Source organism: Protopterus annectens, chromosome 9.part0 (genome assembly GCF_019279795.1).
Source record: "Protopterus annectens isolate FY-2018-M chromosome 9.part0, PAN1.0, whole genome shotgun sequence".
NCBI lineage: Eukaryota > Metazoa > Chordata > Ceratodontiformes > Protopteridae > Protopterus > Protopterus annectens.
The window spans coordinates 796,462,523-796,476,727 of record NC_056743.1 but is presented as its reverse complement, the minus strand read 5'-3'; the positions used below and the strand labels follow the sequence as shown (position 1 = coordinate 796,476,727).

General features: G+C 39.4%; 1 protein-coding gene across 1 annotated transcript in view; it reads left to right on the top strand.

Annotated features, from left to right (window-relative positions):
• The first annotated feature begins 1,371 nt into the window (after positions 1–1,371).
• The window catches only part of LOC122811535 (methyltransferase-like protein 7A), a 260,516-nt gene continuing 247,682 nt past the window's right edge, over positions 1,372–14,205 (top strand). The window contains 1 exon segment of the mRNA XM_044083433.1: positions 1,372–2,679. Coding sequence (XP_043939368.1) covers positions 2,182–2,679 — 498 coding nt within the window. The 5' untranslated portion in view covers positions 1,372–2,181.

Sequence of the window (14,205 nt, the reverse complement as noted above, 5' to 3'; positions counted from 1 at the left end):
TGGAGCTGCCGCCCGCCTCCCTCCTATACATAATTTTAAGCACTGTGCAATATTATGGTGGAGAGTGTGGGGATTAAAGCCTCTTGCTGGACGTTACGACGCATATATTTTACTCCTCATCTTCTTAAGAGCAACTTACTTTAGGCAAACATTTATTTCTTCAAAAAGTAAGAGTATGACATCATTAAAATCTCAACCAATGTCATACAGAGGTGGGGCTTGCTACAGTGCATCGTAGTAAAATATCGTCACAAAATACACGCAATAACAAACATACATTTTTTTAGATTTTTGGCAATTGTTTTGTGTCACGTTATATTTATAACTAGTGTTATTGCTTAAAGAAGACAGAACCATTACTGGGCGAAATTGAAGTGTATTACACCACCAGACGTGCAATAGCAAGCCTCGCCTATGAACATTTTGACTGCACTGCCCACCGTTTGACTAACACAAGGTATATGCGATATCTGTGAATGCAACCAAAACACAAGTTAATCGCACAAAAAGATCCGATTATAAAGGAAACATAATTTCTCCCTTTGGAGGAGGAGGGTAATATGTTAGTGATAAACAATGACAAATTTGTGCTTTTCCTAGAAGTCTGACCCTGGTGATGAACATGAAATATCTGTTACAAATTTTTCATTTTTAGGACCCCCCCCAATTCACACAGAAGCACCTAGCTATATACAGAGAACCTCCACTATGCTCTAGAAAAAAATATATTTTTCTTTGACATTCTAGTAATGGAAACCTTTTCTGTGCACTAAGAGGATTGGCTTTCGGTTGTGAAGTTGCATGGTCAGAAAGCAGTTTTATTCTCCTCTTTAAAAAAACTCTTCCTATTTCATCTGCTTGCTTCTACTATGAGTGTACTAAAGTGAATATGCCAAAAAGTGTTTTTTAGGGGGGATCAAGCTCTCTTGCACACCCCCAATGTTGGGGGTAAGCATCTTACCTCAAACTTATATATACCAACTTAAAACAGTTGCACTTACTCAAACAAATGGCGAAATCTTTTTTTTTTTTAATTGCGCAAAGTCCAAAGGCAAGTTGTGCCTGTTTCTTTATTTCGTGAACTTAGACTAAAAAGAGACACCCACAACCTCTTACACCGTAAAACATTTTATTATTCTAATGGAAAGGGACTGATTGCTCGAATGTCATTATTAGCATGTGTTTGTGCTTATTAAATGCTCAATTTTTAATTCTATGGATTTGCCGTTATATTAACATTGCATGTCAATCACGGCACATAGCCGTTGTTAATCCCGCCCTCCCACATGTCAATCACGGCGGGCACGCCCATTCCTGCACGAACTCGGTGGTGGGTTAATACACTTCAATTTCGCCACATTACTGGACTGTGTCTGACAGATGGGCGGTACAGTGCAACGTGACGTGTCCTCCATTATGGTGTGTCGTAACCTATGCTGAAATATCTAATTTGTTATTCTTTATTTTGTGATCCTTGGTGTAATAAATACTAGGGATACTGTGGCTTTGCACCTTTCTGGGTAAGGGATATCTCCTTTGAATCGAGCCCTTTACACTTCTCAGTAACGTAAATCTCTGTTTATCAGCTACAACGAACTCTCCAGCCTCCTTTTTTCACATTTCAGATAAGAGCGTCCTCCAGTAATTTCCGGACATTATTACATCGCGTATCATAAATTTGTTATTCATTAACGGGAATAATTCAGCTTGTTAATTTACGGTTTTAGTACCGCAAATAGTTTAACACTGTCGTTTCATAGACTGATGAGCGTAGGTAGAGCTTCATTTACTATTTATAGCACTGCAGTGCAGCCCAATAGGTGGGCCTCATAACGAGCAGAGTTACTCTCCCTTCAAACGCATAAGGTGAGACTTAGTGCAGAGGGTAGAAATTCACCTTTATTACCAGTATAAAAGCTTATTCTTGTTGCATTTAATTTGCTTGTGTTGTTTCATGAAATATTCAGGAGTACCCATTACTTAGTCCGTCCATTCCCCCAGGACACAACTGGCCAAAATGGGCAAATGGTAGCTCAACAAACTTGTGCCATTTACTCGTTACTCTTCCCCCACTGCGCAACGCCTTGAGCCGTCAAGTGCACCTTAGTCAAGGTGTGGAACACACCAAGAAGAGTAAAACGATCCGATTTGACGAGTGTTTGTACCTGTTTCAGCTTAAATATGGTATCCACTGCCAATGCAGTGTTCAATTTCTTTATGAAGATACTTGTATTACCATTGTGGTTGCTCAACCAGGTGGGGATATGGAGCCCCCTTTACAGGTTACTTTTCCCGCATATACTTTACCGGCTTACTAAACATTTTAATAAGCTGATGGCTAAGACCAAGCGGGACCTTTTCCTTAACATTGAGAATTTCGCCGTACAAAAGGGCAGACTAACCGTGCTGGAGATAGGCTGTGGTACAGGTGCTAACTTCCAGTTCTACCCCCGGGGTACCAGGGTCATCTGTGTAGATCGTAACCCCCATTTTAACAAATTTCTGCAGGACAATAAGAAGATGTACCCACACCTCCAACTAGAAAAGGTATTCGGCCCTGCGGAGGACATGCACAGGGTAGCCGATGGATCTGTAGATGTGGTGGTCGCTACGCTGGTACTTTGCTCCGTGCAGAACGTGTAGACAGTTTTAACTGAGGTGGCCCGAGTGCTGAAGCCTGTAAGTAAGCAAAGTATCTCTCAAACCTTTCGATCAAAAATCAGGGGTAAAGGCTCTAAATCAAGGATGCGTTTTATTTTAATAATAATCAATTGGAAAACTGCTGTTGTAGTAAATATTTTGTAATGTATTTTTGAAGAGTAAAAAACGTTTTATCAGCGCAATAATTACGACGCCTGTTTAATTAATGCTTACTGTTTTACTACAAAATGGCTAATGACGTGTGCTTGCGTGCTTTATTTGTATTTATGTTTTTGAAGTGATGACTCATTCAACAAAACACTTTACTGAAACCATACAAGTTTTGGCTAAACAACACAACCCCCTCCCCACATCAACATCAAATACTGTGCTCACTGTTTTCATTTACTGCAGTACTTACTTCCAACATAAAAAAAAAAAAACTTCTACTAAAACTTAAGCCTACAAAACTAGCTGATGAGAATCTCCACTAAGAATGCCTAAAAATAGCAGCCTAAGTCTTAGACTACCCAGTCTCTATCTCGATTAATGCTATGTCTCTACACTGGAAAATATCCCACATTATACCCCTCCATAAAGGTAGCTCATCCACTGAACTCTCAATTACTGTCTCTTCCCCTCTTTCCAAGATACTTGAGAGATGCATCCATTCTCAAGTCCAGGACTACCTCCTAACTAATAACCTCCTCTCCAGCACCCAACATGGCTTCAGGTCTTTTCACAGCACTGCTACCGCCTTGCTGTCTTTCACTAACACTATCCTTCAGCAAAGAAATGATGGCCTGTTCTTCTCTGCCATATTCCTGGATCTATCTAAGGTTTTTGACGTGATTTGTCACAAACAAGTAATCTCTGTTATCACTAACCTATCCTTTTCCCAATCATCTACAGACTGGTTACATAGCTGTCTGATCACCAACAATCGATTGTTTGGAATAATGAACTATCTTCTCGACTTCCTTTCACACTTGGTGTTCCCCAGAGATCCATCCTTGGACCCCTACTATTCTCACTCTTCACCAATAATCTTTTCACAGCCACCAAACAGGCCTCTCTCATTCAGTATGCAGATGACTCCACCCTCATCTGCTCAGCCCTGACAATACCTGAATTCATAAGATTACCCAGGAAGCCTTTTCCTCTATGGAAACTTGGCTATCTGATGCCCATTTAATTCTCAACCCAAACAAGACTAAACTCCTCATCTTCCAACCCACAAAATCTAACCTTTCCAACCCCCACTTTAATATCCTAGCCTTTGCCAGTACCATCATCTCCCCAACAGAACACACCAAACTACTTGCTGTTGAGATTGACAGCTATCTCAGATTTGACATTCACATTTCGCGAACCATAAACAACTTCACAAAAAACTAGGAGCCCTATATAGAAACAAACAATTCCTCAACAAAACAGCCAGGATTTCTGTTGCCAGTTCACACCGTATCTCCACTTTACTCTATGCTTCTCCTATACTTGCCAACCTCAAACAGACCTAAACAAGCTTCAGGCTTGTTGCAACAAAATTGCTAAATTTGCCACTGGAGCATCCTATCGCAGTCACCACTCTCTCTTACTTGGGGAACTTGACTGGCTCAAACTCCCTCAACTTGTACACCTGAATCAACTATCTCTTGCACACAAGATAGTAAACTATTCTCTTAAAGTCCCACCCCTTCAAAATCTTCTCCAGCCCTACCATACCACCAGACCACAACGCTCCAGGAACAAAAAAAAAACAAAACAACTTCAACTAACCAAAGCCAAGAACTCAGCTGGAGAAACTCTTTTCTCCTGCACAATAGCCAGGTTATGGAACACCCCCCCCCCATAACCACACTATCATCTTGCACTCTCTTCAAAACTGCACTAAAAACCCACTTCAAAGGTCACTGGTTATGTCCATGCACCAATCCTGACTAATAATCCCACCTTCTTTCCTCTCCTTACCTTTCCCCTCCTCTAACCACCCTGCTTTCCACTGTCTGATCATTGCTATCTCTCCTCTGTAGGCTCTGGCTTCCCCTACTCCCTCCCCACCACTACTCATCTCTAATACCCTCCTTTAATGCTCTGAACTACCTCCCTTTATCTCAGCTTCTAAAACATCTTCAACTACCTCACTTCTACTTACTTTCAACACCACTTCTACTACCTCCCCAGACTCCTGTCTACTTCTACATTCTTCCATGATATTCCCTTAGCTTTTCTCCAGCTCATTCTACCATTTTGATGAATATCTGCTTTATAAACTGTTTCAGATTACAGTAATATCTCATAGGTCTGTGAGTATATTACTACTCTGGATTAGCAGTCTCGTGGCTGGAGAATCCCTTTCAGTACCGTGTCAAATTGTATGTATACAAAGTTGCTATTGCTTGTATCATTGGCTATTGTATGTTTTTTTAATTGTTCTGCAAGTAACTATGTTGTTCATATTTACCATGTTAGCTATTGTGTGTATTACTACTGTTATTTGTATTACAGTTGTTTTTCATGTGCTCTGTTGCTATTTCTTGTGTGGAGCTTTTCTCCCTGGGCCTCCGGTGAAAAAGGACCTGTGTCCAGTTGGAACTTCCCAGTAAATAAATAAATTAATTAATAAAAATGGTGATTAGTTCCATTCGCTCTTTGCCTTTGGGTGGGAATAGACATGCTTACATGTACCATATAACCAAAGACGCATGTAATGGCATGAAATCACCAAATCCATACGTATATTAAAGACAATTGTATTCAAAGCGTATTATTTGTTTAATGTGATCACCGGTTTCATGCAGGTAGCCAACATTGTATGCAAATGTGTTTGTTTATTTATTTCACATTTAACTGGGTTGGTCCAGCTTGGTTACAAAAAAAAAAAACATTTTCAGTGAAGACCCAGGAGAAAAGCTCCAATAATGTCTACAGCAATAAAACGTAAAAGAAACATTATACATAAGGTAAAATAGAGTACAAACTAAAATGCCGGTATACAGAAGGAAATTATAGTTGTCACATAAGGTGGTTGTTGTGTCTTTCGGCTTTTCCCGGTTAGGGGTCGCCACAGCAGAACTCCGGTCTGCTAATGATTGGCAGTAGATTTTTACGTGCCAACTTGCCGGGCCTGACGCACAACCTGCAACGAAGGAACGCCCATTCACGCATGTCGCCACACAGAAGACTCTCTAACTGAGAATCGAACGGGACAACGTCTTACTGTGAGGCGACAATGCTACCGCAGCACCACCACCGCATACAAACAGTTTAGTTACAGTACTGAAAAGCTAGCATTTTCTAATATTTGCAAGAAGTAGAAGTAGTGCCAAGACACTTCGTAAGTAGAGGTTGTAAAGTGTGAATAGACAGAGGTATACAGGAGGTTAAGTGGGTGTTTGCAGTGACAGATCTTGGAGTTTAGCAGATGATATTGTACTGTCTTTTTAAAGTTGTTGGCATTAGTTATACTTCTGATATGTAATGGGAGTTTCTTCCAGCTATGAGAGAGTAAAGAATTTTGCCTATATTTATACAGGGTTTATAGGTCAGTAGTAAGAGTTAGTTGGAAATATGAAGAGGACGATTGGGGGTGTAATAGGATAGAAGTTTGGAAAGTGATGGGCAGGTAGTGGGATTATTGAGAAGGGAGTGAGCAGCTTGGAGTTGTGAGAGTAAGTTGATGTGGGAGTTCAGGCCAGTGAAGTTTCTCTAGGGCCAGGCAAAGGTGGGAGGAGTAGGGATGATTTATAGCAAATCTAGCAACTTTATTGTATGGTGATTTGAGTTTGTAAATAAGGGAAGATTGTAGGTTAGTCAGGATAGGGGAAGGCATAGAGGGTGGGTAGTAAAGTTCAAGCAAGGACATGTTTGGATTCTGCACCAAGGTATCTTTTATTTCTGTAAAGTAGGTCTAATTTTTGGTGGGGTTTTTTGATGCTTTGTGGATATCTAGGTCAAATTTTAGTTGGTCATCAATAATGGTGCCGAGGAGTTTAGCTTGTGTTTCAACTTTTATATAGTGTTGTTGAGAGAAGAGATTGAAAAGGTAGATTTACAGTGGGAGAGGAAGTTGGGCAGAAAAAGGAGGAGCTTTTTTTAATTGGGATTGAGGATGAGCTGATCATCACTGGGTCATATTTCTACAGAAGAAAATACGTTTTGTCTAGTAGTTAACAGGTCTGACAAGTTTTCAGAGACCGATATCAATGTGTAATCATCTGCATATTGGACAATAGAGGAGTGATCACAAGAAATATGGAAGTTATTGGTAAAGATGTTGAATCTTTAGGGCCAAGGATGGAGCCTTGGAGTACTCCAGTTTGGATAGAGAGGAAAGGGGAGCAAGAGTTAAGCCATCTAACTGATTGTTGAAAATTAATAAATTAATATAATCAATTAATTGGTAATAAATTGGTATAATAATGTTAACAAACTACAGTCATCATATATGAGCAGAGGTAAGTACTTGGAAGGATGCCAGTCCATCTCATGAACATTTACAAACACCCCCAATAAAACTTGAAAATATGACACAAAGCCTGAGGGGGGTGCAAAGCAAAGAAGGTTATCCAGCAAAGCATGTGATGGTCTATCCAAACCTTCAGGGCCCTTGGGTGCTACCTGTGGCCACAGCCTGCTAAAAGGAGAGCTAAGCTGTCCAAGCCTGTGCTGCTCTGCATCCAGCCCCCCCATTACATTTTTTTCTTCCAAGGCTGCCCTTCTACACAGAACCATGGGTGCAACACTGTATTCTAGCTATAATTCTTACTGCAAGAAAGAAAAACCTGAAAAAAATCTGGGGGGGGGGCAGAAAATGCCTTCCTGCCTTAGTTTGATCACTCTGCTTGGTCAGCAAGGCCTTGACCTTCTATGCTCTCCTCACTTGCCTGAAGAAGTATGGGTGGTTGGGTTTTTCTGTGCTCAATGACTCTGTTCCTCTCCATTTTATTACCTGTCCTTTCCCCTGTCCCAGCTGCCTGTGTAATTCTCCCTGCACTCCTTTGCCTTTGTCATGTCCTGCTAATCCTGTACTTCTCTTTACCCCTACCCAAACTTCAAACTTTATTTCCAACAAAGCGAATACAATAGGGTCTACAATGCCTTGTCCACATCATTGTCTTTGGAGGAAAGCATGCTTACACTTACCAAGTAAACATAAACAGATGTGCTGGCATGAAGTGACCGTAGCCATGCATTTATTAAGCTAATTGTATTGAAAACCAGTTTTCCGTTAATTAAGTGCATCATCTATTCATTGCAGTTAACCTTTTGCATGTAAATCAGTTCAGTAAACAATGCAATAAGTGGTCATCTTCAGATGTCAGAAGGCAGTACTTGGAAGGATGCTAGTCAGGCCTGCTCATTTCATGAGCGTTAACAGGCACTTCCAATAAAAACATGAAAGACATGAAAAGTTGATGTTGAAGTTGAAGGTTCTACGAAGACCTACAGTCACCAATGGGTTCTAGGCCTTGACCCCAGCCTGCCTGGTATTCAGCAAAATGTGTACAGGTCCATCCTGTGTTCAGGGTCCTAAGCCATTGGGGGGGTTGGCCACAACCTGCTAGAAGGACTGCCAAGCTGTATAAGCCTGTGCCATCCCTCTACCAGGCTTCCCTATAAAAATGCAGCCTTCCACGAGCCACTATAGAACAGTGCTTTACAATGAGCCACCACAGAACACTGCCATTCGCCTTTCCCCAAACACATCTGGTATGATTTTAATAGTTTCTTTTCTTAATTCCTGAACAAACTTTGATGTGCTTTGTTCCGGCAATTACCTCTACAGCTCAACTACCTCTTAACTGATGTCTGGGTGCCAAACTGCTATTCTTCCCAATGACTTTGCTATGTTTCTCAGAAAAAAAAATGATACAGATTTAAAAAAAACATTGTTAGTGATTCAGACAAAGCATTGTTTGGACATTAAAAAGGATGCAAACCATCAGGTACTTAATATTAAGTTGCATCATAAGAAAATTATTACTAGCAATTATTTGCTTGGTTAGCAAAGTCGTGAAGGATTGATTGTAAGCTGAGAGCCATCATCAAATCTTATTCTGACATACAGGTACTCTTAACAGGAGCGTACACTTGTCAATAGCTGACATGCAAAAAATGGGTCAAATTCAGTGCTAAAAGTGTAACATTGTCGCAACCTGTAGGCCACCCATAATTCCAGCTTACAGTGTAGAAAAGACACACCACTTCAAAATGAGAAGTTAGTAAGAGACCTGAGTACTTGGGTGGATAACTCCCTCTCGTTTGACCATCATGCTGCAACAGTGGTTAGGAAATCTTTTTACCTTGTACAGGGTGGGTATTGGCAAGGCAGAAGTGGATTCATAGCTCAGTTACCTTGTAACTTCTGTGATCCTATGAGACCTGATCTTCTGCTACATGCCAAAGATTTTTTAATGCTTCCCTTCATTATTTTATTTCCTGAAGCTCCTTTGACGTGTGCAAGGGATGATTTTATTTCTTTAAAGATTGTCCTAATTTGCTAGGCATGTAAAGGAGAGCCAACTGGATGATACCAAATACAGGATCCTGAGATAGCTGAAAATGCAGGAGTCACAATCCATTCATTCATGTTCCATTTGGTATCTGTTGGGGCCTGTAATCTTTGCCATGCCCAGCTTCCTTGCTGATCTGTCTTGCTCTTCTACTCAAATGTTGTTTGCATCCCTTCTGGTATTACTAACCTAATGCACATAGTGTTTTTACATGTTTACTACCTTGCACTGTCTCTGATTTTCTATCTACCTCACAAAAGCCAGTAAAATGCCCTATCCTGAATAGGCAGACTTTGTACTTTGAACTGCATGCACACCCAAGTGCTTCCATAAGTGCTTTGAATTGTTTGGATCCATGGGTAAGCACTCATCCTCTCTCACTCCATCTTGGCCCACCCTTGTAACATCATCTTTTCTGTAAATATCTGAGATGTGTTCCTCCATCCCAAAGCCTTCTGATGGCAGCTGATTAGATGTGTGCATGTCCCTGTAAACAGCTCTAGTATGGGCTAATGTGTGATTCAGTGACATGCTAGTGAGCTGAACACAGTCTTGACAGACTCTGAATTGCATTTTCTCACTGTTGCAGTAATTGACCTACCAGTATGGAGCAGTTACCGTGAGTATTAAGCCCTTTTCTGAATCCTAGGGTTTGTATCCTTTAATCCCTAGCATGTAGTGAATCCATTTCTTTCCTTCTGGTGTTATCTGCATTGAGCAGCAGCACCACTTGTAACTAAGTAGGTGTACAGATTTGTGCCCATCAAGCAGGCCTCACTGAAGTGCCATTTATGACTTAAGCCTCATTAGGCTTTTCTTCTAAACATGCTGCCATTACTTTTGCAGCACATCATAACATTATTTCTAAACATGTGATATTGGTCACAACATAATACAGCTTTACTGTTCAGCCTACTAAACTTGAACTAGGGATATTTTCCTGAAATACCTTTCTGGATGCAACCTAGTATTGATTTATTGCATCAGTGTATAACTAAACATGTAACAGTCTTTCTCGGGTCACATTGTTGCAAGCCAGCCGCATCTTTATGTGGGGACAACACCAAGCCTTATTAGACAAAATGCAGACTCCTGCATGCAAGGTGTCTTGTATCTAGCATGGTATTTCCTTTACTTGATAACACGAAGCTGCCAGGAAACTCCAATAAGTGTACCACCACCTTCTATGAGAGGACGAGAGTTTATTCACAACATAGAGACATCCATGAGGTAAAAAAATGAATTCAATTTAAAAACATCCATAAAAACAGAACTGACAGGTTAAGCACTTTCACTCACTGTATGTGAGCTTCATCAGAACACCAACATTGTCCTGTAAACGCCTTAAATTCAAAATCTGGCGCCAATTTTATCAGCTGTTACATTGTCTACGTCATTAAACTTCTTAAAGCAGCAGTCAGAAATTAGATATCTATACGTATACCTAACCAGTCTCTCTAAACTATAATATGCTAACACAATAATTATAAAATATAAAATAATAACTAGCATATGAATGTTAAAAACAATAAAAAATATAAATATTAAAAATACATAATTTGGACACTAAATGCAATAAATAATGAATAGCTTTTAAACAAATTCCTCAAACCTTCGCACTACTAATCTGCATAATTAATCACTAATTTGATTCCAACTATCCTAACTGTAACTTGATTAGTTATGTTATAAACAATAATACTAGAATGTATGGAGTTTGTAAATTGTATAAATATCTACCCTATTTCATGACGAGTTGTCAATTCAAACTGGGTATTATCCTATCTAAAAATAGTTTTTACTATGTAATTATAAAGAATCTTATAAACTCCTTGGCAGTCATAAGAAATGTTTTACTTGATGTCCATCTCCAAAATGGGCTTACATGAAATAAAATTGTTTAATCCCGGTGGGGTGGTTGCATCGAGAAATAACTGCCACCATACTTCTCTAAAGTTTAACATTTTCTTAAAATCCCCACCTCTGGGATCTATCTGTATGTTATCTAATATGGCGAATATAAATTCATGTATAGCCCCATTTTCTCAACATGTCTAGATAAGGCATTTGTGGAATCTTTTTTCGATGTACTGTAGATGTGATCGTATATGCGCTTCCTGAAACATCTTTCTGTTTTGCCTGTATAGTAACTGGTACGTGCACTGTACTTGGCCATATAAATCACCATTTTTGTATTACAGCTGCCTTTTCTAAATTTCACCAACTGCCTCTGTTCTTTGTTAATGTGTATTTGGTCTTTTTCCAATATATACCTGATAACAAGCATATCTTTCATGACCAACTATCTGTTTCACAGGTGAAACCCTCATATTGCATGTATTGTATTCTTTCTCCCCAATTTTCAGTTTTCCGGTACCTAAATTTAAGACTGGACCATCCTAATCCTCAAACCGTGCACACATACTATTATGAATTAAGCTCATTCTTATGTATCGTAACATAATCACCTAAATACAGACCAAAGATGAGAGCCTTCCTTGTACAAGAGTGGAACAGCTTTTCTTGTAAATATGTAAACATTAGTGCACCCTTCACAACTATTTTTCAACTACACCTCATTGTGAGGAACAGATCTTTGTTTTTGTGTCTTAAACTTCCTTGCTGTACATTGAAATTGTTTATCACCTATTCATAGTTAAGATTTTCTAAACAAATATCCAGGGTAAGTAATACTGAATTGCATGAATTCATCTACAAAAAGTTAGTCACAGATTAAGAAGGAAGATTGCAGTTTGGTCAAAGTCTAGCCAGTGTTATTTAGCCCATTGTTCCACATTGTCAGAAGTAATGTTCCACATTTTTGGAGATGGAAGGTTAAGAGCTATGGCAGTGCTTACTAAGTTACCCTCTCCAATAACCTCCAACTTGACAGTGTTTTTGTTGCTATGTATTCGTGTATTCTCGTATCAAATCAAGATGACTTCTCTGCGTAGTAATGTGCTTGCAAATTTATAATGCAGGCCTACACAAATATGTCAGTTCTGCTTGCTCCAGTCGTTAGTATAACATATTCACACACATGTTCTAGTTTTAGCTAGAGCCACTTTGCCTTATCTTGTTAACTTGTCACTGTGGATTTAGATCACTCCCTCAGAAATTATGTGAGCAAGGACATAACACTTCTTGGTTCTATTATTTTTTTTTCATCATCCCACCCCATGCTGTTTCATCTGTACATAGTTTCCTGCTTATCGTCCATTCACCCATCTCCCTTTAAAACCCTGCTAAAAATGACTTTGTATGGGGACTGGTAGATAATTGTTTTTTGTTCCCTACCAAGGACTTATAAAGGTAAAACCCAAGAAAATGCAAAGACTCTTAAAGATAAATTAAAATCTTTTGTACACATTTGAATTATTCCAGCCCTCTCTGGACAGAATCATATGTATTTCTCAGTCATTTACCCACCAAGCTTGCAAACTTGGTACCTAAAGATCAGCCAGATTGTTATCATTGTTATTATAATTATTATTATAATACAAGAAATTTATATTAGAATCTTTAAGAACAAGTACTGCATTCTGCCATCTAGCCAACTTGGCTGGAAAAACTGACACCTGAACTACTAAGCATTGCATTTTTTTTTTCTGTTTGCATGTTTGTTTACCGTGGAAGTACACTGATCACAGTAGACCATTTGCAAATACAGCCTGGGTGAATACTTTTACAAAAAATAAAACCAAACTAATTCACCAATAGGAAGTAATCAGATAAAGTAGAGAGTCCTGTAGACAATTGAAACAATGAGCAAATAATATTAACAGAGTAGAAAATCAAATGTGGATTCATTTTAGTAGTAAGTATGGCAGGTAAGCTGCAGGTAAGGACAGAGGGTCAAAGCAAAAGTGAAGTATGTGAAGGGGGAGTTAGGTGATATGTCCAGTAGAAAAGCACTTTCTGTCAGATTTTTGATGGACGTGTCTTTTGAGTTGTGGTATGAAAGTGGGGGAAGAGGAGATTAACAGATTTTGGGTACAAAAATGGAGAAGGAGTGGGTCACTACAGTGTGGGTTGGTTGGGGGGCTCTGGGGTAAAGGAGTGAATTGGGAGAAGTTGTAGAGGATCATTTTATTATGGAGTTTGGCAGCAAGAGGCGGGAAAGCACCTGGTTAAAATTGTTTTGAAAAGAAGAGATCCTAGGAAGTAGCTGAACTCTGCAGGAGATTAGGAGCTATCTGGTTTTAGAGAGAATGGTGTTCTTGAGGTGTGGGGGAGCTGGAAGATGAGTCAACAGATTTTGTTTTCAGTGGATTCTAGAATGGATGACTATTTTTTATTGGTTATGGCTATGATGGAGAGTTGTATTCAAGTTGTACAAGTAGGGTGTCTCTGCCTGTTTTGCAGCTGTAGCTGGCCTAGAGAGAGAGATTTTCTAGTACCAGAATAAAAGAGAATTGATCTATTTCCTGGTGTTTTTGATGTGGTTATGGAAGCTAAGTGATTGGTCCAACTATAAACCTAGTTATTTAAATAATGTGGTTGTTTCCATTGGAGTACTATTCAAATTTGCAATGCAGAGTTTTTCAGGGTTTTTTTACAGCTTTTTGGGGTTCCAAATGTCATACATTTTGTTTTGGAGGAATTTAAAAGTAGCTTGTGGTTGTTTAGCCAAGAATTAACGGACTGGAGGTCTGAATGAGTCTGTGAATAGTTGAATGTGAGGGACTGGATTAAAGGATAGCCATGTCTTCTGTGCAAAAAGTGATAAGGTTAGGCAGGTTGGAGAGTTGCTTGTTGTTAAAAGATTTAAACAGTGGAGCAAATATGGAGTACTGGATCACTCCTTTGGTAATGGCTGCAGGAGGTGATGGGGATGAACTGATTTTGATTCTGAAATACCTATTTGTTAAGAAACCTTGGAACCAGTTGACAGTGTTGGAGCCAACTACACATTTTTGGGACAGAGTAAAGGAGCAGGAGGTGGTCAACAAGACCAAAATCTTTGGTAAAGTCAGTGAAGATCGTTCCTGAAAGGTTTCTTTTATCATTGGTGAGAAGACTGTCATCTGACCATAGTGTTATCCTTGTG